General features: G+C 35.1%; 1 protein-coding gene and 1 pseudogene across 1 annotated transcript in view; one reads left to right on the forward strand and one right to left on the reverse strand.

Moving 5' to 3' along the window:
- The window catches only part of LOC149530293 (uncharacterized), an 89,914-nt gene extending 65,302 nt beyond the window's left edge, over nt 1-24,612 (reverse strand). Inside the window, exon 1 of the mRNA XM_089811449.1 lies at nt 24,310-24,612. Within this exon, the coding sequence (XP_089667575.1) occupies nt 24,310-24,537 (228 nt within the window). The 5' untranslated portion in view covers nt 24,538-24,612. The remainder of the gene's footprint in view (nt 1-24,309) is intronic.
- Nucleotides 1,761-23,846, forward strand: LOC149530294 (violaxanthin de-epoxidase, chloroplastic-like; annotated as a pseudogene).
- Nucleotides 24,613-27,196: the final 2,584 nt, after the last annotated feature.

Below are 27,196 nucleotides of genomic sequence, written 5' to 3' on the forward strand. Positions count from 1 at the left end.
CACAAGGATAAGGGATGTTCATCAGATATTATATTTACGGTTGCTCGAGTGAACATGCATGTAAAATGTGAAAGCATAGATCGACCTTTTTGACAAGTTCCTTAAATATTTTAAATCACCGATGAAGTGATGAATATGACGTACAGCTGTTAAATTTTGAACCAGAAAATTAGAAGATATTTCTCAAATAGATAATAGATAATCTATTTCTCAATTTGAATAAGATATTTCTCAAATAGAGAATAGAGAATAGAAAATTAGAAGATATTTCTCAAGCCAAAATAATAATCAATACTCTCAGCGTGATACTATAGAGCAGTAATCACAGATAACTAATGCTCAAATTACAAACTGAATACAACACATGGTTTAAAAAAGCTTCATTTTCTTGATTCCTCAAAATACATCAACTAAAGCAGTTCTAAAGACTTCCAAGAAAATCCAATTGTCATGTATAAAGCTCCTATGCGAAATGGGAGCTCTCCAACAAATTTTGACCAAAGATTAAGGTTAATATGATTAGCTTCTAGCTTTGATTGTGCATCAACGTTTCGGACACTCTGTGATCAATCTTCAAGATGTGAGAGGAGGATAGTGAAGAAAGAAAGAAAATTTTGAAGATGGATCACAAAGTGTGATCCGAAACGTTGATGCTTAAAAACATACACAATCGAAGCTAGAAGCTAATCATATTACTAATGGATTGTGGAAATCTGATATTATTAAACATTAAGGCATCTTGGGAAGGAGATTTTTATCAATTGGAAGTGTTCAATGTAGACAAGCATGTAAAATGTGGAGACATCAGCAATGCATGTAAACTGTGTGATACACCCTCATGAAAGAGTGAATTATTATCTATCGCCAATTTAGACACATTAGGTAATTTTATTACAAAGTCAATGTACGCGTTATGAAGGAGTCACTTATTTCATTGGTGATTTAAAAAGGTTGCTGAAAATTATTACGAAGTAATTTGTAAAATACTTGCTTGTTATTAATAAAGACCAAGAGGTCTATGTATACAAAAGAAAGAAGTAATGTTACCTTAGGAAACAATTGTAAAGAATAAAAATATTCTATTGTAACTAAAAGAAAGCTAAAGAAAGCTAACAGATAACTACAGCTAACTAAATATTAGAAACATTCTAATATTTACAATAGATTACAAACAGATCACCATTAACTAATAATGGAAGCTCCTCTATTATTGTAATACCCTCCCTTAATGGTTAATCTATCCACAAGACCAAGTTGTCCTCTGAATTTGACAAACTTATCAGGACCAAGAGGCTTGGTGAAAATGTCTGCAGTCTGATCTGTGGTAGGAACATACTGCAAGTCTATTACCTTGTCTTTGACCAGTTGCCGTATGTAGTGGCAGTGAACATCCACATGCTTGGTTCGTGCATGGAAGACTAGATTCCATGCTAACTTGATAATGCCTTCATTATCAGCAAAGTGGTCGGTCCTGATGGAACTCTAAATTTTAGAAAATTTTAGAGTCCCAAATATGATACTAAAAGAGAGAATTCTCAGATCCTGCTCTCTATCGTGTTCAAACAATATGCTTCAAGGTTCTATCAAACTAAGATTTTAACAAGAAGTTCAAAGAAGTCTTCTCTGATTGGCAATAAAAGATATATAAATACAGCTTTCAGTTGTTGGAAATGTCTCAAGGTTGAGCCTTGGCCTAAGTATCAATTTAATAACTTTATATTTTGTGAGAAGAGATGGCAGACATGAGTTTGAATGCAAAGCTCAATTTTCTCCCAAAACCATAGCCTACAATATGCTGAATTGGAGTAAAAAACTTGATGGACCAAATAATCTTCTATGCAGATGGAACAGAAAAAGGACATTTCTACAGGTTTGGAAGACCATTAAAAGTACAAATGCATGGCTATTAGATCTACAAAATGATGGTAATTGTAGGGCCAGCCCAAAAATCACAGCAGCAACAATCTTCCTATCATGGATTCTTTTGTTTAATTTGCCTGCTCATGCTACCGATGCACTGAAGACATGTACTTGTTTGTTAAAAGAGTGCAGGGTGGAATTGGCTAAGCGCATTGCAAACCCTGCATGCGCAGCAAATGTTGCTTGCCTCCAAACATGTAATAATCGTCCCGATGAGACAGAATGTCAGATTCATTGTGGCAATCTATTTGAGAATAGTGTAGTGGATCAATTCAATGAATGTGCAATTTCCCGAAAAAGATTTCAGTGGCAAGTGGTACATAAGTAGTGGCTTGAATCCAACATTTGATACATTTGATTGCCAAGTTCATGAATTTTATCTGACAACAAAGAATCTCACAGGAAAGTTGTCATGGCAAATATCAACCCCTGATGGCGGTTTCTTCACTCGTTCTGTTGTTCAGAGATTTGTGCAAGATCTGTCTTAGCCTGGAGTGCTCTATAATCATGATAACGAGTACCTTCATTATCAGGATGACTGGTACATACTTTCATCCAAGACAGAAAATAAACCAAATGATTACATATTTGTATATTATTGAGGCAAAAATGATGCATGGGAAGGATATGGAGGTTCTATTATTTATACACGGAGTCCAGTTCTTCTTTCTAGCATTGTACCTGAGTTGGAGAAGGGCTTGAAATATTTGATTAAACATGGGAGTAAACATGATTCCTAGTCCGGTATGTCGCAACAGGTAGATAAGCATATGGCAATGACGGGTTGTTTAATAAAGAATAAACTGGAAGATACCTCTGCAGGATGCTTTCCTCTGAGGCTCAGATAAATGTGCAAAGCCCTCTGATGCAGAGATTAGAATCAAACCGTCAAATGCTGACACAGGAGAGGGATCATTTTTGGGCAAAGAATTTGCCGCCCTGAGTATTCGCGTCAAAAAGGAAAATTGTAAGCATTGTGTTTCATGCTTCCATTGATCTTTACTTTTTCTTTCTTTTTGTTGTTGCAGGAGTCTCGCATGGATTAATGGATTTGAAGTATCTACAAGAGCCGAAGATCATGTACAAAGCAAGATGATTGGAGAGGTTGCTTGGAACGCTTGCACAGGTTTATTATAAAGGCATAGATGACGCCCGAAAGAAACTCAGTAATGCAAATTATTTATACAATGGCCTTCAATTCCATTGCATCTCCAAGATATCAAACGAGCGCCTGATAAATTTCAATTAGCGGTTGGAGTTTTTGTTATGGAATGTTGGAGATAATATGTATTGTTATGGGCAATTGTTAACTTCATAAATTATTTAGTTATAGCCCGATTAGGTAATATGAAGGGAGATGATTTTCTATAAGCACCTATTCACCCTTTATAAATATAAAGCATGGAAACCAAATAAGATATTGAGACTGCTTCATTTTGAAATCTGTAAACTTTCTATCAACACTGTTGGGATCTTTTTGTCTAAAAGAGAAGTTGGAGATCTGAACAAAGCAAAGGAGACTTCGATTTTTCGAGTACTATTTTCAGCATGTTGTATGGATCTTATTGTGTTGGATAGAGCATCAAGAGATTGAGTGTCTTCATCACGATTTGCCCAACAATAAATCAGTAAGAGATTTTATTTGTCTTAGAGTTGAATCATACATAGCTCGTCCTTTGTAGTTGAGTTATTTATTTGTTTCTAATTTATTAATTTGATAAGTACATTAGATTGTTTACTGCTATTCAGATTTGATTAATACAAATAGTGTAGAATATCATCTTTTTCTCATTATTTGTATCTATTATGCCCGTGTGATGGTTAAATCATAATAGACTGATCTGAATATGCTAGGGTGTGACAATTTGTGGCATCAAATTAACTAAGTTATTAACAAATATTATACCATCAATACCATGAAGTTGTATGTAAGAAATACATGTTTGACTCTATTGCCCAATTAGAATTCAGCACTGATCATAAAAATTACTCATAAATTTTGAACCCAATGCTAGCATTTCTCTATTCTTTTCCGTTGGCAATCTGATTTCATTCAGTATTTTGTCTATCTTTTTCGTTTCAGCAACACATAATATTTTAAGTAATTGAAGTTTGAAGATAGATAATCCACTTTCTTTCCTTGATGCTTGCCAATTGAAGAGTTTATTTGATTGCTATAATCTGCTATAAATCGTCTTGGAATTGAGTTTTGCTATCTAGGATTTAGGTAAACAGGCCTTGGTCCAACAAAACCAAAAGCGCAAAGGATTGGAATCAATCCTGTCAAGTTGGCCAAAATCAGTTAGATACCCAGCATCGAGCAGGCAAGGCTCATAGGTTTCTAACCGGTGATTTTGATAACCAACAAGTCCTACTGGTGACATCTGCATATCCCCAAGCATCCAACGAAGTCAAACAGCTTCACAACCTGCCTTGACTGTCCCTCTATATTTGGCCTCTATAGAGGAGAGAGAAAATGCCTGTTGTTTCTTACCGGTCCATGTGATGGCACTTGATCCCACACTGAATACATCCAAAAATTGACTTTTTATCATCAACAAAGCCTGTCCAATCTGAACTCATGAACCCACTGAGTCTAGCATTAGAACTTCAAGAGTACAAAAGTCCATAATCTAAAGTGTCCTTCACATTACGAAACACACGCTTTGCTGCCATCCAATGATCAGCCTTGGGAGCTGTCATAAATCGTGAGATGTAGCTGACCGTGAAGCTGATATCAGGCCTAGTAATAGAGAGGTAGATGAGGCTGCCTACTAGTTACCTATATGTAGTATCATCAACGAGAGGAGAATCAGACTTGGCTGATAACTTGAGACCTTTCTCCATGGATGTAGATGCAAGCTTGCAATCTTGCATACAGAATTTGTCTAAAAGAGCCCTGGCATAGTTAGACTGAGAGATGAATATACCATAAGGGTGTTGCCAAACCTCAACACCTAGGCAATAATGCATGAGCCCAAGATCTGTCATATCAAAAGACTAGCATAAATTATATTTGATTCCTTGAATAAAAAATGTCGAACTGTCAGTGATGATCAAATCATCCACATAAATAATCAGAAGGATGATGTCACTGTCAGTAGTCTTGATGTACAAATTTGAATCTGAAGAACTCTTCTAGAAGCCTTGATCACTGACATACTTATCAATTTTGATGTACCATTCCCTAGGGGCCTGCTTCAAGCCATAGAGACCTTTCACCAATCTGAGAACCTAATAGTCTTTACCAAGAAGCTCCATAATATAGACCTTTTCGTGGAGATCACCATTCAAGAAAGCACTCTTGACGTCTATCTGATGGACCTTCCAGCCAATTGTGTTGCCATGGCTAGGACTAATCTAATTGTGCTCATCTTTGCAATAAGGGGCAAAGGTCTCATAATCAATTCCCTAACCCTGAGAAAAACCCTTCACAACTAAATGAGCTTTGTACTTATCCAAAGTGCCATCAGATTTGTATTTAATTTTGTAAACCCATTTGCAACCAACGGGTTTCTTCCCTAGTGGAAGATCAGAAAGGACTCAAGTGTTGTTCTTCAACAGGCTCTGGTGTTCAGATGTCATTGCCTATTCCCACTCTGGAATTCCTTTAGCCTCCAAATATGTTTGAGGTTCAAACACACTATGAATGTTGGTCAAGAGAGAAAAGTTAACAGACTCTATAGGCTTGCTCTTTTTCTGAGTTGTTCTCCCATCAATGAGCTCATCATCACAAAGATCAGCAAGTATCTTAACCTATCACTTAGGCTGGAGAGGAGAATGACCAACATTAGTATTAGAAGATGCTTGGTGATCAGGTTCCTCATCAAAAGAATTTGTATCAAACACAGTTGAAGCATCTACAAATTGAGGTGATCCTGCAAAAGAAGTTGGAGGTGTCTGTACAGGGATCACAAGTATAACTCGACCTGCAGGAGCTACTAGAGCCCTCCCATTAGGTGGACCTAATGGAAGCCGAACTCCCAAATCATGAGCCTTCATAGGCTGATCTGCTAGATGAGGAACAGGAGAAACAGGCATGAATAGTCCTTGTTGCTCATCAAAGACTACATCACGACTGTACAGGAGACGAAATGTCTCAATGTTAATCAAGCAATAGGCTTTGTGAAGACTACTATATCTAGCAAGCATAAGTTTTTGACTCTTGTTATCCAACTTGGTGCATGACGCATCAAGTATCCAAACAAAAGCAAGGGAGCCAAAAACCTTCAAGCGACTGATTCTGGGCTTGCAACCTGGCCAGGCCTCTTCCGGAGTCTTACCTTTGACCGCCACTATGGATGACCAGTTTAAAAGATAAACTACAGTGTTGACTGCTTCTGCCCAATACTTCCTCGGAACATGTTTGTGTTTGAACATTGATCAAGCCATCTTGATGATTGTTCTATTCCGACATTCAACTACATTGTTATGATATGGTGTGTTGGGTGCGGTTAATTGTCATTTGATGCCATGAGTATCCAAGAAGCTAGAGAATTAATTACAACAAAATTCCACCACATTGTCTGATCTAAGAATAATAATCGATTTCCACTCTTTTTCAACTAAAGGTTTAAACTTTTGAAATACAGGAAATGCATCTAATTTCTTTTTAAGAAAATACACCCACATTTTTCTACTAAAATCATCAACAAAAAACAAAAAATACCTGGACCATAGAACAGAAGGAGTGGCCATAGGGCGCAAATATCAGCATGAACAAGCAAAAGTACCTGAGAAGCTCGCCATGAATCGCCACAAATGAAAGGTCTGTGATGTTGCTTCATAGCCTAGCATGCATCACAAACTCCAAGCTGCTAAGTTTGAATATCTAGCAAACCAAGGACAAGCTCTACCCAAGCAAGCTGAGAGAAATAATACACATTTAAGTGCCCATACCACCAATGCCAAAGTGTGCCAACAGAAGACCCTCAAGCAGCAATAGCTAAGTCCTAAGAATCACCAGAATTAGTAAGTCCGAAAAGACCATGATCCTCAAGACCCACAGCAACAATTGACTGAGTCGCCCTATTAGTGATGGTACATTAATGTGAACTGAAGGTGACATCCAAGTGTGGAGAATGTTGCAATAACTAACTCACTGAGAGTAGATTTAGTTCCATCCTCGGAACATAGTACACATCAAGGAAAATGAGATTCCTCCCAGCAAATTGAATCTGAATGTTGCCTTTACCAACAACAGTATACTCTTCTCCGCCACCAAAAATAATAGAATCTAAGTACGATTGGTAGTCAATGAACCAGTCTTTGCGGTAGGTGAAGTGACGAGAGGCACCTGAAACAATGTACCAAGCAGACAACTTCACATGATTTGTAGATCTTTTAGCCATGAAAGCGTAAAAGGCAGATTTCGTCTTCTCAGTGTGCTCTGCACTATTCGCTTTGGGCTGCGAACATAATTGCTTAGATTGGGCAGCTAAGCATTTCCGACATTCAACCTTCATCTAACCAAACTTGTGGCAATAGTTGCATTGAATGTTCTTCTCTCAGGAGCCTTCTAAAGCTAGAGCAGAGGACTTCTGCTGAGACTTACCTTTATCCTTCTAAAAGGATTTAGCAACAAAGGCTTGCTTTGTGGAGGTGGCGCTGGAACTGCTACCGAACTGTTGTTTCCACCGATCTTGTTGAAGCAAAAGTGTGCAAAGATCTGTGAACTTCAAAAATCAACACCAGAAGACCTGATGTTGAATCTCAATAAAATGCTCGTAAGACTTTGGTAAACTCCAGAGAATGATAACCACAATGTCCTCTTCCTCCATCCAACAACCAATGCCAAGCAACTAATCACGAATTTCCTAACTCCTATTCAAGTGAGCCTGGAGCGATGTTCGCTCATCCATGATAATAGAAAACAGAGTGTTTTTTAGGAAGAAAGCTCAGCTTTTGTCAGAAGTCTCATGAAGATTTTTGAGATGTGTACATATCTCGAAAATTGTTTTGTCGAATGGAATCTGAGAGAGTTGATCATCAGCTATGGATAATTTGAGAAGCATCACTACCTCCTGATTATTCAAATCCCACGTATCCTAATCAATACCAGGGGCAGTCGAACGCTATGTAACACCCACAACAATTTGATTGATATTCTGATATTCAAAAATTGCTATTATCCGTTGCTTCCAAGTGCCATAATTCCGACGATTGAATTTGGAATCTCTCAAGAAGAATATTAGTCAATGATGCCATAGCACGTTTTTCAAAAAAAAGGCATGAAAATCTATGAAGGCACATTCTCCGAGGCAAAAAATGAAAGATCCAAAAAATTTGAAAGGTGGCTTGGAAAGAATCTATTGTCATTTTCTAGATCCATTGGCTCGAAAATTGAGGCACCCAGAAAAATCTGACAACCCAGTTGAGCTCTAGAAAAACCCACCACAAATATGTTAAAATATTTTTCAATTTGGTACGAAAAATTAGGGTTTCGAGCAAAACCCTAGCCAGCTACAAAAAAAACTCCAAATAATGGCAAATTGGGACAAAACAATTGCAGAACTAAACCAAAAAAATGGTGGATACCACAAGCGATGTCAGTTGTCTGAGATCACAAGTTTACGAGGAAAAATAGCAGATAGGTGCAGTGATTTTCTAGTGACAAGCCAAGGAAATCGCAAAATACAAAAGTGGTGATTTTGCAGTCAAAGAAGCAGCGATTTTCTAGTCAAATGAGCCAAAAAAAATGGACACGAACTGAACTAGAGAGGTAGGGTTTCAAAAAACTAGACCCAAGCCAAGAACAAACCAAGAAACTCGCAATTTGCAAGAGTTTTTTGGTCGCAATTTGCAGATGAGGAACAAACCAAAAAACCTAGCTGAAACTTAGGTTCTTACAGATGAATTTCTCAAAAAAAAGAAACCCAGGCTATAGAGAAAATCTCATAAATAAATTCAAAAAATTTGAACAAATAATTTCGAAAAAAATTTGAAGTATTAGCTCCGATACCATATTACGAAGTAATTGGTAAAACACTAGCTTGTTATTGAACAAGAACCGAGAGGTCTATATATACAAAAGAATAAAGCAATGTTTCCTTAGGAAACGATCGTAAAGAATAGAAATATTCTATTCTAGCTAAAAGAAAGCTAAAGAAATCTAACAAATAACTAAATATTAGAAAAAATTTAATATTTACAATAAATTACAAACAGATAACCATTACCTAATAATAGAAGCTTATCTATTATCATAATAAAAATTGCAAAGAAATGCCACGGTGTAATAAAAATCAATATTAAGCATTCAGCTACCTCTCCAAAGATGCCTATAAACTCCAAAGCATTGAATGTGGAGAAATAGTTATATCGGCCAGTTGGCTCACTTTGGTCAATCCATCTAATTTTACCAAGCTTGTTTGAGTTGATTTTGAAATATCATTTAATTGTAGCAGAGTAGCGAAGGGAAGTTGGTCCTTTTAGTGTGATGTTCAAGAATTCAAAGTTCTGAATAAAGTTGTAGACTTCTCTATCCTATGGCCAATTTGGTAATTTGGCATAGTTTCAAAGTCACTTAAGTTGCTGATAAAAACATTGTTGTTAAAGGTCAGCATTGGTAAGTTTGCCTTCATGAAAAAGATCGAAATGAAAAGTTGGTTATTATAACTAACTCAAATAAAACATTCTTATAAATAACGTATTGTCTGATAAATGCTAGACCTACAAGCTACTTCAAATAAAACATTATAACGTGATATCTAATAAATGATAGACTTGTGAGCTACTTTTCAACAAAATCAAAATGCAATCATGGAATGGACTGTAAGGGATCTGATTAGGATCTAGGACAACTAAAGAGGAATGCTTAACATAATTTACATAAAGTTAATTCAAAACATTATTTAGCAAATTAACATAAATCAAATGCTTAAATGAACAAAGCATAATAAGGTAATGACTAAAAGAAAGAGAGAAGAGAGATAGAAGACAAAACACAATTGATAACGGAGTTCATCCGCAGATCGGACTACGTCTCTGGGTCCTACTCCAATAGAGGGACCGATCCGATAAGCTCCAAAATCAATTACAAGTGTTCAAGATCTTCCCTTCAAGCACAATGGCAACATTCTTCTCCAATGTGCAGGAATAATCATCAAGCCTTCAAGATCATAATTTCCTTCTCATCACCTGAATGAATTTCCAAAGCCTACTACCCCCTTTTATACATGAAATTAGCCATATTTAGGCTAAAACAAATAATTACAAAAATAATCTTTTTTAACCAACTTTATCTTTGTATTCACCCCTCTATCATATTTTAGTTATGATTTCCCTCCAAAACCTCCAAAAGTATGGGTTAGTTTTAACCCATATCCTTATTTACTAAGGATAGGCGGATTACTAATGTTTAAATAATAAACATCCCGCTAATTATTCTCAAGCATTAAATGGCACAGTGGTAGTCCTTAAATTTTGGAGACTGGGTTCGACACCTGTCGGCCTTCAACTCTATTTGGCAGTTTACAATTCTTTAAAAGAAACTCCCTCCTTAAATTAGCAAAGATGCTTGTGTGGTGTAGCAGTAAAGGTGGGAGGTTGTTTTGGTTGCGGTTAGGAGTTCAAATCCGACTATCACCTAATTTTTGGAAAAATGAATTTCAAGTGCCACGTCAGCTGTTCCGCCACATCATCAGCTGATTAGAATGATGATGTCATCATTTTAAAACCTTTTGCCTTGAGTTTCAAATTGTCACAACTTCCACATACAGAGTCCGTTTTTTACGAAAAGAACATCGTTGGAAAGCTCCCGACTTGCTCTTCAATTTGAAATCCATTCTTGACCACTTTTGAGATGATTAATTTTTCACCTTTTTACGGTCTCTATTCCTGGTTTGACCAAACTTTGACCGGTCATAACTTTGTCATCTTAACTCCAATTTTTCCCGTTCAAATTGCATTGGCGTTAGAATTGCAAACACTTTGTAATAATGTTGATTCTTGGAGCATTGGGGACATTTCGATTTTAACTGATTTTTATCCCCCGGATTAGTCAGCAAGAATTTGTGAAAATAGATTTGTTAAAAAAGCTTAAGAAACCCGCAAGAAAGAATAGATGGCAGCTATAAAGCACAGTCCGCCATATTTTCACAGCCTCATTGTCATGCCAAAATAGCAAACTTGGAACAATCACAACAGAGCATTGGCATCCATCAAGTGCGCACAAGGATAAGGGATGCTCATCAGATATTATAGTTACAGTTGCTCGAGTGAACATGCATGTAAAATGTGAAAGCATAGATCGGCCTTTTCAACAAGTTCCTTAAATGTTTTAGATCATCAACGAAGTGATGAGTATGCCTTACAGCTGTTAAATTTTGAGCCAGAAATATAGAAGTTATTTCTCAAATAGAGAATAGATAATTTAGAAACATCAGACATGATGTTATTTCACAAACATAGAGAATAGATAATTTGAGCCAGAAATATAGAACTTATTTCTCAAATGAGTATGCCTTACAGCTGTTAAATGTTTTAAATCACCAACAAATTGATGAGCATGCTTACAGCTGTTAAATTTTGAGCCAGAAATATAGAAGTTATTACTCAAATAGAGAATAGATAATTTAAAAACATCAGACATAGATTTACCCTGGATAAACACTCCTTGCGGGAAAAACCCAGTCACACCAGAAAACATTTACTTTATTGAATGTGGGAATATTTTACAAAGCTTCTCAAGCCAAAATAATAATCAATATTCTCAGCATGATACTATAGAGCTATAGTCACAAGGTTCGAGTTTGACAACAATAGAATTCAAATAAAGTTCGACAAGGCCAAAAAGGCGAAAAAAATTCAGCACTAAGTATGTCTTATATTAATTTTATTTTTTATTTAAATTCTAAATAATAATTCTTTGAAAATGAAATAATATTATGAAATTTAATTAAACGTAAATATTTTTAAAACATAAATAAAATAGTTTAATATATAAATAAATTTATTAAATTTATATGCTAATATAAATATATTATAATTTAAATATTACAAATTTAATCTTTGATATATATAATAAAACACAAATCAAATAAAAACATGATATAAAATGATTAAATTTATTTATTTAACATGATATAACATAAATATTTAAAATATCGAATTTTAATATATTAAAAAAAACAAATTAGAAAACTTATTAAGTTTTACATTATGAAAGAAAAATGAAAGCTTTAATATCACATCTATAAGTTTAATTTTAAAATTAAAACCTAATTTTTAATATAAAAAGTGCAGCTGAGTATTATTGATTACAAAGCATAAAATATGTGTGCTAATCCTCTAATCTTTTATCCAGGTATTTATGTTTTTAATTGTTTTGACCACCTGGAGCATGAGGTTTTCTCCCACTTACATTTACGCCATTCATCATTGAGAAGGGCTCAAAAAGACTTCATCCTGCTCAGCAGACAATACATTCTTACTGGGTGTTTGGTATTTCAAAGCACTGATAAAAATGTTCGCAGATGATAACATTTGCAGCACTGGACTTGGCAAAGCTGTGCAAAACGCTTTTTTTTTATATATTTTATTTTAAAAAACTGTGCAATTTACCTGTACAAAGGTAAGGTGAATTTTAACGATTTTTTAGTAGGGATTTGAATTTCACCGAATTTTGAACTTTGTGGCTGAAATTTGGTGAACCCTGTGACGAGACTGTGGAGCAGTAATCAGAGATAAGTAATGCTCAAATTACAAACTGAATACAACACACCTGATAATCACAGGAGGACTATCAATTATATCCTCAGTACAAATGCTTATAGTGATCTCAAAAACAAACCAATGCAATAATAGTAGCATTGAACACCTTCAGCAAAAAAAATGTCATCCCACCCTTTCATAATCTCCTGAAGAGGCTAATACCGGAAGAAAAGAATGTGACAATCCTGAAAACTCATCACCATTTCACAAACAAGACCCCTTGTAACTGTCCTTGAGCCCACATGACAGATACAATAAAAATTCAAATCAATGTAGCATGAAAGGCTTTTCATATTCTGTTGGATGTGGTGCTTCAAAGATGGCAGTGATTCCACAAATGTTGCTGAGATTCTTCATCTTCCTTAAGAGTCCGTCTTCTATATCATATGATCATTCAACACAAAAAATCTTATTACAGAAATATAAAGAATGTCCTAGGAACAGAATCAAGCTTTTGAATATGAATGGGTAGACTCTTCATTGTCTACCGTTTTCCACGATAGAACTCCAACTTAGCAATACAAAACAAAGTGATGACAACTCAAGCCTAGTGTCGACGAAGCAGGAGTCATACATAGTCCTTAGATATCCGAACTGCTTCATATTATGAACTTCCATAAATGCCTCCACCGTATGAAAAAAGAACTCTTGACTTACCAAAAGCCATGCAAGATGAGTCCAACAGCCACGCACACCCTGGCTTTCCAATGACTCTTCAATCTCCTAAGAGTCTCTCAAAAATGCAAACTCTTAATTAAATGACTGGACTGAAATGAATGAAGACTTTCAGCCAGCGAATAAATAAAGTATCAACACTGATGAAGATAACAATTTCTCGTAGACACAACCATCGCAGGTATAGTTGATAGCTCCTGCAGTTACCGAACTTTAACAACAACAGCAATGACAACATATGGAATTGGTAACTAAGTTTGGTTTCCACAGTATTGTAAAATAACAAAAGCCAAAAACAAATTCAAAAATTGTCGGCACTAATGATGATCGTTAAATTTGAAGTTGATAAAAGAGGAAGTTATTATAACTTGGAAGCCAATAAAAGAAGTTAGTTATCATAACTAAATATCTCAGAGATTGGCAGGATACCTCAAAGAAATGCAATCTCATGGAATATAGTGATTGCAAGATTTGCAAAAAGTGGATTGTTCGAATATTGCCAATAACATTTGTTACATCCCAAATTTTTGATCTTTTAAAATAATCTTATACCCGTTGTAATGGTTAGTTAAAAACTCTTGGATATCATGATCTTGTGAAATGAAAGTTATGATTAACCGAATTGATTCATGTGAAAATGACTTGTTAATTGATTATTGTTACTTCAACTAAAAATGAATGCTTCTATTTTAAGAGAAATGTTAGTGGTGGTTACCCGTTGTGACAGTTATCAATTATTGTGTTTTCTTGATATTCCAATTTAAATGGAGGAACATGTTATTATTGTGGAAATATGCATTTTTCGTTGCAGAAGCAGACGAAGGGGGGTAAGCATTGCTAAACGGGATTTAAGGAATGGGGCACCAATTTAGTCCATTGTCAGACCATCAGGTATGGGTTCTAACTACTTTGGTAAAGGATTTAACGGCTAGGCAACAGAGTACACCTTGGACAGTCATGAGCTACTTGGTCAGTTCTTAAAACAAGAGAAAACAATATCATGAGAAGAACTATTACCTCTCTTTTATTTTGAGACTCTGGAAGTGGTCAACAACTCTCTCTCTCTCTCTCTCTCTCTCTCTCTCTCTCTCTCTCTCTCTCTCTATATATATATATATATATAATGTCACCATGATATTTTGTTAATATCTATAATTTGTGTAATCATCTAAAAATGGTCATCTAGACTATTAGCCCCCTTTTCAACGTTTTGGCTAAATTAATTTAATCACTTACCTAAGCCAAATTGCTAATAATCAATTTATTTGATTATAACCTATAGTTTGACTATGCTATCCTAAGTTCATTATTTGATTAAAAGAACATGTCCCCTTTTAATTAAATAAAAGACCCCATTCTTCTAACCCACTTAAAGTGCACACATAAAGTCCTTTTTCTATTTTACAATTAAAAGAAAAGGCTTTGTGATTTTTGTCTTATATGACAAGTCAACTTATATTCTATTGGTTGATTTGTGTGTGCACATGGATCACTCCTATTTTCGAATTCAACCGTTGATCATCCACCATCTTCATCTTGATCTCCACCGTCCGTGCATCTTTAAAAGGGAGAGAGCTTTCCCCCTCAAAGGATCCAATCCTCATTTTGAATATTGTTATGCTGCAGGTTTTCTAATAGGTTTCTTTGGAGCTTTGTGGAGAACTTCTATTTCTTGTCTACATTCTCTCATCCATGGCATCATGGCATTCTAGCTTAGCTTAGCTTTCATTTTTACATGTAGCTTAATCTCACATAGCTTAATAATGGTATTGTAACACTCTCATCCATGCTTAGAATAGCTGCACTTTTCATATTCATTCTAGTTTAATCTTTATTTGCATTGCATCCTTGAGGAACTCCTTGGGACATTTGCATTCTTGCATCTTGTCTTTGGAACCTCCCATTGCATGGTTTACTAGCAAGAAGAGTATCTCTAAGGATCATCTGAGAGCCTTCTTATTCTTGAAATATACTCTCTTGCACTCCATGGATAGGGAGCTCTAAGCCGGCATCTAAGCATTCCAACTCATGGAATCGTTTGGATAGAAGGGTTTAGAGTGGGACACTTTCGAGTGTACAATTTGCACTTACAAGTATATACATATATGCGTGCATACCTAGAGAAAATATAATGATAAAAAGGAATTATAAGTACTCCCAAAATTACACAAACATATAGATATATGTATATGTATGTACAATTATAGGTAAAAATCCAATAGCATGATGACAATATATTTATATAAAATATTTGATATATAAATCATGAGAAAGTATAATCTTTTTGTCTTAATTATGGCTCCATATCGATGAGCGCTTCTCACCTTCATATCGCCTTTATTTTCTTTTGAAATTTGAAAGTTATGAGAATTTTCTTGTAACCGATATTTGGCTTTGATTGAGATTCCTTCGTGTAACTAATGAAGCCAGGGGAGACATTACTTACTCTCCCTGGAACTAGAGTCAAGCATTCAAAAATCATTTCTTTTCCTCATGCGATTGCTTTGAACCAAAACTTCTTCTCTTTCCATTACACTTTCCTTTCTGAAAATAGCATTACTTGGAGGATCATATTATGATACCTCAATTGCAATATCAGCCACACTTGACAGTGTTTCCATGTTGGAGTCGTGTTCCCAGACCCCAGCATCAAATCTAAAGTTACAATCTCAGGTCATGAAATCAGTTGACCAATCTTATTTCTTATTTCATATGTACGTCTCTTATGTTGCATTCTCTCAGATAAATTCCGCAAGGAATGATGGATCATTATGTTAAATGCATCCACGGTTTTGAATTAATTATAGTAGCCAATACCATCACTTAAGAGTATTAAGAACTCTAATAGAACATCAGCTTTGTTTTCCATTTTATGTAATTATTCTTTTTCCATACATGTCAAGTGCTAGTGCAGACCCGCAAAGTCAAAACCGAAGAGACTCTAGTATGTTTGTTGATCAATTACTTGTACAATGCTTAATACTACTTAATATTGAACGTTGGTATAAGAATATTTCTTCATATTTCACAAAGGATATATCTGACTTATATAGTGGTATTATCCATATACCAGTTGAGCTAAGAATCAGATTTGTGTACATAAATTCTGATTGATAAAGAGTACATAGATACCAACATATCTCCCAGGATGCACCCAAGACCAGCAAGGTCGAGTATAAATGGGTGAAGAGGAGAGGTATCCCTGCAAGAATACACTGAGAATCAGTAACCAAAGAGCATGAACATCTTAAAAAAAAAAAACTATTTAGTCCAAGTCAGCTCATAATTGTCCAAAGTATATTCAATTGTCAAATTGAGTGGTGGTGATCGGGTTGTTCAATTGCCCATCTAAATCCTTGGCCAAGGTAGATTAGAGGCATGCTTGCCACAATTGATCACTAGAGGTCAGGAGTGCTAGCTGACAGAGGGAAGGTTGATGGAGGAACTCCTCAGCCTTGTCTGCTGCTTGGCCGACACTCTTAACAACAGAATGCTCAGATGGTAGGACTATGGTGCCCCAAGCCTAACCTGGGGTAGGGAGGGTCTTTCTCGTATGAGATTGTGTGGGGATATGTTAAGGCCCGTGGTTGGGAGGTTAAGCCTATATCAATGCTTCTCCTCTTCACCAGATGTCGAGGCTTGCACAACACATTGACAATTATTACGTTACATGTATGAATTCCTAATCTATTACTTGTACATACTTTTTATGTTACTTTGAAGTGCATAATTGTGAACATAATTAAATTATTAGTTTCTTCCAAAAAGTAATTGTAGAAGTTGGTTATGGAAGTTATATTAGTTGTCTTTCATATGAAATGGATATAGTCGTTGCTTAAATTCTAATTATTTATCTTTGTAAAATAAATTCAGTAGATAGTTTTCCTTTCTCTTTCATGTAATGGATTTCAACTACTTCATGTCATTCCGTTATGATATTCGGTTATAATCTTGAATATGTTCTTTATTATCAGCTTTGTAAAAATGGTATGTTACAACATTGCATACAAAATGTAGAACCATAGATGGAGTGGATTATTTATAGATTGCCTCGAAGATCGATTATTTCATGACTGCATTGGTTTCAAGATTATCAATAGCTTTGATGGTTTTCAAGCGAATTCATTTAGCAATGACCAATTTTCGATCTCTGTGCATAGTGTAAGAATTGAAATAGGTTTCTGATTTCCATCAAAGCATAACCATAGGTCGAATTAAGAATACTCTCACAGACACACTCAAGAAATGAACAAAAAAGTGTGGATTTATTGAAAATGGCTTTAGAAACTTTCAAGCAAATGCAAACAGCAAGTGTATAGTCGGGTCCAGCAACCTTCACCAATCTAATCTCTATCTACACAAGCTGGGAGCTTTCAAATAGATGTCGAACATGCGTGCAAAATCTAAAGACGAGAACTACTCTTCTAGTTTGTTTGACAGAACATTACATTTATTATTCGACAAAACACTTCAAATAAAGGTCATAATATAGTGTGACATGATTGCATGTTCCAAATGGTGGATATAAAGTTGTCTTCTTTAAACTTAGCATCCCTCTATGCTTGCGCCAAAATGGAAACTCTGGGCAGATTATAAACAAGCATCAAAACATAATGAAGAAGGAATTGTGTCAAATATTATAGTCAAAGATGCTCATAAGCACAAGTACAAATGTCGACACTCACACGAGGCACTTTGGCTGTTCAAAAACATTTCATGAACATAAAACATAAAATATTTGATAGAATGCCTCGAACAAGATACCACTTCAGCGAATGTAATAGTGACAGTCAAGAAAACACGTGTCTAGGATAACTAAATGTCTTTTACACCATTTGCAATTATGTCTACAATAGAGTCAAGATGAACATATACTATTGATGTTGTTTCAAAAGGTTGTTAGAGGAATCTTGTTATCTCTTTACATCTTCAAGTATTGGGTGAAGACCTATTGATTCTCATGGCACTAAGGTGTCACAAGTAAGTATGTGTTTGATTCAATAAAAGATGCACCAATTATGTGCACAAGGATGATAATGTCATTGTCAAGGACCACTTTTAGAAGAGATTGATGTTGAAGAAGAATGCGAAGATGGATAAGCACTTCAACAAAACCCTAACTTAAAAGTTATAGTTTCAAGGTTACCTTTTTTTGTAAAGGTGACTTATGTTCCTTAATGGAAACAAAAGTTATATTTTGGGGTATTTTTGTAGATGTTAGGTAAATCCTAACTTGTTGAGAAGGTTAGTTATTCTAAATGGTTATCTTTAGTAGCTACCAGGTAGTTATCCTTAGTAGTTACATGAGGTGGTTGGGTAGTTATATTAGGTAGTTAGGTAGTTACAAAAAGCTGTTAGGTGGTTACACTAAGTGGTTATTTAAGGAGAGTCTATAGATACAAGCTCAATTGGAATGTAAAGGGAACTTTTTGGGCAGGGGAAATATTATGGAAAATTATCCAAAGATATTTTTGGATTTACATCATGTACAAAAGTGTCTTTGAATTTGTATACTTTCAAAGAAATAATGAATAACGCATTTAGTATATGCCTCAAATGTATTCATGAGTTGTTATTACTAGTTTTCCATATGTCAAATTGGTAATCTCTTTATGTATTGATGGTATCCATTAGTCTTTCTAAACTCTAATTGGTTTGATGAAATGCATTCATTTCTTGGTATCTTGATGTGACTATGTTGGAATAGCAAATCTTTTCGTATGTCAGGATCTGCTATTCTTCTTTTATCAGCATCACATTTTGTGCTAGAATCCGCTTTATCCATTGTGAATCTCAACTAGTATTTGTATGTCTACTGTTGAGGTTTATGTCAACTTTTTCCTTTAGTTTTGTTTTGTTTCCTTTTGTAATTTCAAGTGAAAAGTACACAAAAATACCAAATAACCCTTCATATGAGGGAGCTGCCCCTCTCAAATGCAGAGAAGGATTGTGACTTTGTCAGGTGATCAGATTTCAATCTCTCCAACTGTTGGTGTAGTCACTGCTAATCGAGCAAAAAGGATGCATTTTAGAAAAACAACTATAGTGACAAGTTTGTTTACCATAATCATACATCACCTTCGCTTGTAAGCAACATGTGTCAGCTGAATGCAATATCTACAATGCACGCACTTAAATGTGTACATTGCAGCTGATTGTAATGTCTCCTTTTGGAAACTTCCATTAGTTTAATCTTGAAACGGTAATTTCAACTAATTCCAAATTGAAATGACGATTGTAATGTGATTATAAATATACTTCAGTAAAAATGATGACATTTTTCAATAACTTAAAAATTCTGGTAATCCAGGAAATGGAACTTATCATAATTTAAAGCCAAGCACTATTGTAACATTCCTTTCAGAGTCACCCTATAATTTGCCCTGAAGCCTGATTTCTCATATCAAGTTGACACTTATTTCAATCTATTTGTAAAATGGGATGGAATAATACTAATAGTCTTAAAGAGTTCAGCCGGATATATAGAAGTGATGGTGTCTCGTTTCTTCCAGAGAATATTTTCATGAGCAACCATCACTGACTTAGACAGTTAGGTGTGCCCCCTTTGAGCTTATAGATAGAATTGCTCAAGTGGAATGGTCACTACAATCTCTGCTATACAACATTCAATCTTTCCTGCTCATTTGGACAATGTCAATCCTTCATCGTCATACTGGTCCAATGCCCATAATATACAATTACACTGGATCAACTCCCTCCATCTACAAAGAAATTTAAATAATTACTAAACTCCTGGTCACACCATCCATCTATTTGTGGTCATATTTCCATCAAACTCCAAACTATGATCTTTATCACTGATAAGGTAGTGATGATTAATGCGCAGCAATTTGCCAAAGCTCTCTTCCCATGAAGAATATTTCTGAACTCTTTTGTTTTCTGAACATCACATCCGTAGACAATCTCCATGACATGGTACCAGTCCATACTCTTCTGAATAAGCGGTTTGCCATAATATTAGTGCTGAGGGAAAGTAGTAAGAAGTCAGTAATTTTCTTATAAAACTAGATGCTCGACATAGGAAGGGATGAACTCACGGCAACTTGCTCCAACGTCTGCTGGAAATATGTTTCGTGATCAATAGTGCAAAGATTATATTGCCACAAATACATCAGAGAGTCTCTACATATTCCTTATGCCACCAATTCCCAAGCTAGTTTATCGTCCAAATTACTTGGCAGTAATAAGGTGGTGGACCTAAAGCTACAGGAATGAACCGTTGAAGCCAGGAGAGATGTGAAAGTATCACAGAGAGAAGGTATTTGAACCAAATCAGACGGAATTTTTTATTATCCCCTCTTACCTGTTGTCTAGTGCTCTTTTGTCTGTTTCTACCATGCCCAGTATATTTCCCCCTAATCATCATTTATACCTGCATTGCGTGCAACTTTCTTTAAAGTTGCAATTCCTTAATTGATGTACCGATAGTTTATATTTCATTATTTATTATTATATTTTGATCCATATACATTTAATATATATTTTATATATTTCATATTTCAGATGAATATTTATGTATCTGTAATTTATAATATGTTTTATATATATACACAGACATATATAAATACATGTTTAGCACGTATAGTTATTATTAATTATATTATTAATAATATGTTGTTATAGATCATAATTACTACTATAATTTAATATAATATATTTTTATTATATTAATAAAGAATAAATTATTATATAATCTAATAATATATTATTACTTTTATATATGGTTAATTTATTATAATACTTAGTATTAAATCTTATTCTAGACATGGGGATATCACACTGATATAATGTGTCTAGTATGAAAGTAGATTTGCCAATAGCAACACTGTTCCAAACTTCCATATTAAAAAATGTGTCTATCCTACAATTCTTAGTCTTTTAAGAAGGGCATATGTCTCCAAGAAAAGTGCAAATGGAATTTAGCAAACAAAAACAGTAACTGTAAAGATGATAATGCATTTCCAAAAAAATTGATTTGGAGCACACAATAATCCAAGTTTTATTGAACATCAAGAACTTAAGGCATTCATCTATGGCTAAAACATTAACAATGGAGAAGCTAGCAAAACACTTTTTGACACTTCACTGTTACAAAACACAAATTTGTCTTTCAAGCCTTTTCCTACCAAGCAAAGGACGGGATTGCCATCTTTGTTTCAAATTTTCATTATAGCTGAAGAATTAATAAAGGAGAAGCGAACCAAAAACTTTTGAGGCTTCACTGGAACAGAAAACTATTTCAGTCTTTCAAGCCTTTTATACCTATTTCCAAGTAAAGGATGTGCTTACTAACTTCTTAAAGCTGGCTTTAAAAAAGTTTATATCATCCATTAGTATGAATTCAGTATTCGGACAGAGATCCAAATGGGTGAGAGAAAATCTCAGCTGGAAAAGGGAAAGGGTCTTTTTTGCATTTTTCAGGTTGATTCCATGTCACACAATTAACCAGATTAATTTTGCAACATGAAGTAATCCAGATTGATTTCACATGAAAAAAACAACCCTCTCCTGTTGATAATTCAGAATAGAACAAAAACAGCATCCTTTGCGATTCCAACTTCAAGAGGTTTCTCCCAGAGGGGTGTAGAGCGGCTCTAATATTCAGAAAGTATAAATCAAGGTATTTGGAATGTGTGCTGGTATGAGAGGAAATTGATTTAGGCATTACATTTAGAACACTGATAGAAGAATTCAACCGCTCATTGGTTGGAGAAGATAGACAAGCAAGTGGAGGACAGTTGATGTTGCACCCGCTTGTTGTACGGTGTACTAATCCTTCCAAGCTAATTCTAATGGGTGGTAAGGTAATTTCCACAACCAAAAGCTGGTTTTCCCCTCACAGAAAACACTCAAATCTATTGAGCCATATGAGTGTTTAAATCTGTTTTGGTAAGTTTATTTTCTGATTTTGTTCCCAATACTCATGCCTTTTTGACAACCCTATTTGTTGTAAACTTGTCAGCAAGTAGAAGGTAGAATAAATTTATGGAGTGTTCTCAAGTCCTTAAAAGGCACCGCTAGGAATTTATCATGCATAAGTCTATTATCAGCTTTTAGCTTCACTGAAATGTGACACCATGTAATTTTCCTTATATTATGTAGAGATTTTTTTTCTCTTTTTTTTTTTAAATAAACATGGGTAAGGATTACTGATTAAAGAGTCTTACAGAGAGAATACAGGTGTCCAGTCAACTAAACTTTAAGATATAACTAGTGATATCAGAAATATAATTTTTCCACAGCTTTATCCTGGCACTTAAATATATGTTAACCCTGAACCTAAACATCATCTATAAAACAACTTTGTGACCTGAAAAAATTAACAGTGGCTCTGTTTTTTAAATTGCAATGAGTAAAAGAGAAAGAGAAAATGTAAAGACATTGAATAACCTTGGAATCCGCCTCTGCAACTTTCTGATAGATGACAAACTTGGAAGAATATCTAATGACCAGATTTAAAGATGTGAATACAGTCCTCATTCTGCTGCTAAATTGGACAATGGAGGCTCTTGCTTGAAGAGGCATAATTGGTAATATAGTTTTGGCTTGTTTTGAACTGGAATTATTCCAAAGTAGGGTATAAGGACAGCTCGATCAGTCAAGGAAGTGGCCATGGAATCCTATACAATTATCTTCAGACAGGCCTAGATTGGGATAAAGCAATTCCAGCTAGCGAGTATAGGCATATTAGCTCTTCTGAGATCAAATTTCAGGTGTAGGTTCATGTTCACAGGTAAATGACAAATTTTCTGAGCTAACAAGTATATTGTATTTATTATTAATTTGCTTGATTATCTACCTTCGATCGATCATGTTTTCCTACTTCTAGGGCTACGTGAAGGGAAAAGGATATACAGCCAAGTGTATATTCCTGTTCAGCTAAAAATGTATTTTCTGTCTTCTCCATTCTGTTTATTGTACCTTAATGAGTTATTAGTCCCTTTATTTAGCTGATATTACTCAAGTAGAAGCATTTAATTACTATTATTAGTTATAATTTGGGTAATATAAAAAAATTATTTAAAAATTTAATAAAAATTATTTCAAATGATGCATTCAGAATCTCATTGGTTGAGGAATTTCACACTGGGAATCTTAGAGATAAGATAGACTTGTAACTTGAAAATGTATTATTGCAAGATAGATTGTTTATGTCATTTTTTTTAAGAATTCTTTATTTTTTAAAGAGATGTATATTTTCGATAGTTGTTTATTTTTTACTTTTTATTTTTTTATTGTAAATAAAGGGATTTTTTCATGTACAGAGCATTCAGTATCATATTTTGAGCAAGGAAAGACAGATTCAACTGCTCATGGTTGTATATTGTAGAAGACAGACAAGAAAGTACAGTGCAGTTGATGTTGCACCCACTTGCTTTACGAATTCTTCCAAGTCAAAACTATTGGGTAGTGAGGGAATTGCCACAAACAAAAGTTTACCCCCCACAAGAAACATAAAATCTCTTGAGCCCCCTGAGTGCTTACCTCTGTTTTTACAAGTTTATTTCCAGATTTAGTTAACAATATTCATGCATTTTTGAAGACCTCATCTGTTGTAAGCAAGAAGAAGGTAGAACAAATATATGTGGTATTCTCAAATCCTTAAAAAGCACTGATAAATATTTATCAGGTGTAGGTCTATGATCAGCGTTTAGCTTCACTAATATGTGAAGCGACATAATTTTTTTTATATTGTGGAGAGATTTTTTTCTTTACTTCAGAATAACAACAGATAAGAACTCCTGAGGCAATATTCTTACAGAGAGAATACAGCTGTCCAGTGAACTAAACTTTAAAACATAAGTACTGATATCAAAAAATCATTTTTTCCACAGCTTATACTTGAGCTAACATATACGTTAACCCTGAGCCTAGACATCTTCTATAAAGCACTTCATGACCTGAAAAGTTAACAGCAGCTGTGATTTTTAAATTGCAATGAATAAATGAGAAAGAGAAAAGGTAAAGGCGTTAAACAACCTTGGAATCAGCCTCTGCAACTTTCTGATAGACGATGAACTTGGAACGATATCTAATGACCGGATTTAAAGGTGCAAATACAGCCCTAGCTCTGCTGCTAAATTGGACAGTGGAAGCGCTTGCTCGAAGAGGAACACATAATTGGGAATATAGTTTTGGCTTCTTTTGAACTGAAATTATTCCAGAGGGGGGTATAAGGAAAGCTGAACCTGTCAAAGTAGTGGCCATGGAACCCTTAAAAGCCACCTTCAAACAGGCTACGATTGGGATAACGCAATTCCGGGTAGTGAATATAGGTCGATTGATTCTTCAGGGATTGAATTTCAGGTTTAGGTTCATGTTCGCGAGTAAACGACAAATTTCCTCATCTAAAAAGTACATCGATTGCATTTATTTATTTGTTTATTTATAATCATGTTTTCCTCCCTCTAGAGTTATATCAAGGGAAAAGTATACGACGAAGGGTATATTTCACGCGAAAATTGAATTTTTGGTTTTTTAATTCTATTGAACATTACTTAATGACTCGCTGTCACATAATTGAAGTAAAAGTATTTAATTAGCATTTTTTTTAATTAAAAAATTATGTAAAATATATTAAGACATGGATAGACAAGGAATTTGGTTTTGGAGGGCTCGACAAGTGCTAAGTGCAAGTTACGCTTGAGGAGATAAGTATTAACTTTGTATTTACTACTCTCATTTCATATAGGTTATATTAAGCACTTTGAGGCAAACATATTGTTCAAAATCATGGTAATGTAGTGGTTGTAGAGGCTAGGGCGAGATCAAAGAGGAAATCATTGCAAACGAAGTTCCTATTAGGGTGTCAAGTTTGTGCTTCAAATCTACAAGGAGCTTCTACCTTTAGTAACTAACCATGGGCGTAAGGGTCATTTTGCCCCTTCCATCATCATTAAACCTAATCTTCCTATGGCTATGGTTATTGATGCACAGAAAAATAGATTAAGAAGTTTCACAATGTTCTTAGTAGCTCAAGATGTAAATAAGCTTCCTTATCATAATTTTCTTAATGATTAGTTGCATGATGTTTGGGGGGTGGGTGGGGTGGTGGGTAGGAATTAGGTTTCATTTTTCACTTTACCAAATGACTCAAAAAAGGTTTGTTCCTAATTTTCCTTTCTAACCCTAATAGTTTAAAAAAATCTTAGAAGGCAAATTTGGAGGACTCTTTCTTCTTGTTTTAGTGTTATTCATGATGAAATCATTGCTGTAGGAGTTGAGAATCCGACTCCAAAAATGCACCAAGATCACCTGTAATGCAAATAGCTTGTTGAAGAGAAACCTAGGGAGCAAAGAGCTTGAAGCAAATACCGCACAAGAGAATATTTCACAATAGGAAATTAGAATTGCTATGTGAATGGAATGAATTTACAATGAACGACAGACCAAATAAAAAGGCCTCATGAAAGCTTGTAGAACAAGCTGGAATGAGGTAGGAGATAAGGTTGACAACCAAGCACAACTACATGCATTAACCTAAGTAACCTTAAGTAAATAGAATAAATAATTAATTATTTACTCTAACACCCCCCCTTAAGTGCAACTTAGGGAAATGTCTTAAGCTCACAAAACTAAGAAATGCAGAATGGGTCCCGGCAACGAGGCCATGTTAGGTACCCATGTACAAATGCAAAAGAATGCAACCTCTGTAAACGGGGAAAGAGAGAAAACCACGTGGGGAAAACCCTCCCCCAAAAAGAGGTAAGAACTTAGTGAAGAACTGAAGAAGCCTCCAACTAGGGGAATGTCCCCTAAAACAGGAACAATGAGTGATCATGAAGAGCATCACTTAAGCATGAAGAAGCTACAAAATCTGCCATCAGAAAGAAAACTGTTGATCTGAAGAACCTCCATGGAAGAAGAAGGCACGAACCGAGTGTGTCTATATGGTAGATGATCCATCTCACCGAAATGCATAGGTAGCCAGCCACCGCAATTGCCTTGTATATAAGATCAACCACTAAATACATAGTTCACACTATTGAACCATCGAACCACATAAGCATTAGAACAACAGAACAACCCCCCCCCCCTTAATGAAGATGAGGTGAGATGACAGGCAACTGAAAAGGTGGGCCAAAAATCTCCTGCAGACGAACCAAGAATGATGAGAGAGGAAGAGGTACAAACACATATAAAGACACGGTCACAATGACGCTACATGGGGCTAATGGCATGGAAGGGACACTCACTTGACAAAGGGAGAAGGCCTAAAAACACAACCAACTATCCCCCCCATGGTGCTTTATGAAAAATAGTGCAAGTACAATTGTCTCAAAACAACGTTCATGACCCTCAGAATGCAAGAGTGGCACTTTATCTCAGTGTGATACATAAAAGTACTTCAAAATGATAGTTACAATAATCAAAATTGAAAACAAGTTGCAACAAAACATAGTACAGCCCACAACAAAGGATCCCATACCAAGAAAATGATCCTCGGACCTGAAACACCCAAGATATCCACTATGGACCAAAAATGCCAAAACAATGATGCTCTCTACAATATTAGTAAACAAAATATGCTCTTGTCCACTCATACCAATGGTGATGCACTCGATGATCGTAGACATCTATTAGATAATGATAAGTTGAATTGTGATATTGACGAATCTTTGTCACGACCTAAACATGGGACTTAAAATTTTGAACAACTTGCTTTTGATAAAATTAGAAGGCTCTTTATTCCTAAACTCATATCCTCTTGTAGTTCCAAAATTGAATTTGCCACCAATGCCTCCTCTATTTTTTATGTACAAAACCAATCTATATCTCCCTCCAATCTTTCTAATTCTATGGATGGGAATTTTTGCTTGGTTTTTAGGGCCTTGAGGACTGACCAAAAGATGTGCAGATGGAAGGA

Source organism: Cupressus sempervirens, chromosome 11, assembly GCF_028749045.1.
Source record: "Cupressus sempervirens isolate cs-2001-9-10 chromosome 11, ASM2874904v1, whole genome shotgun sequence".
Classification (NCBI taxonomy): Eukaryota; Viridiplantae; Streptophyta; class Pinopsida; order Cupressales; family Cupressaceae; genus Cupressus; species Cupressus sempervirens.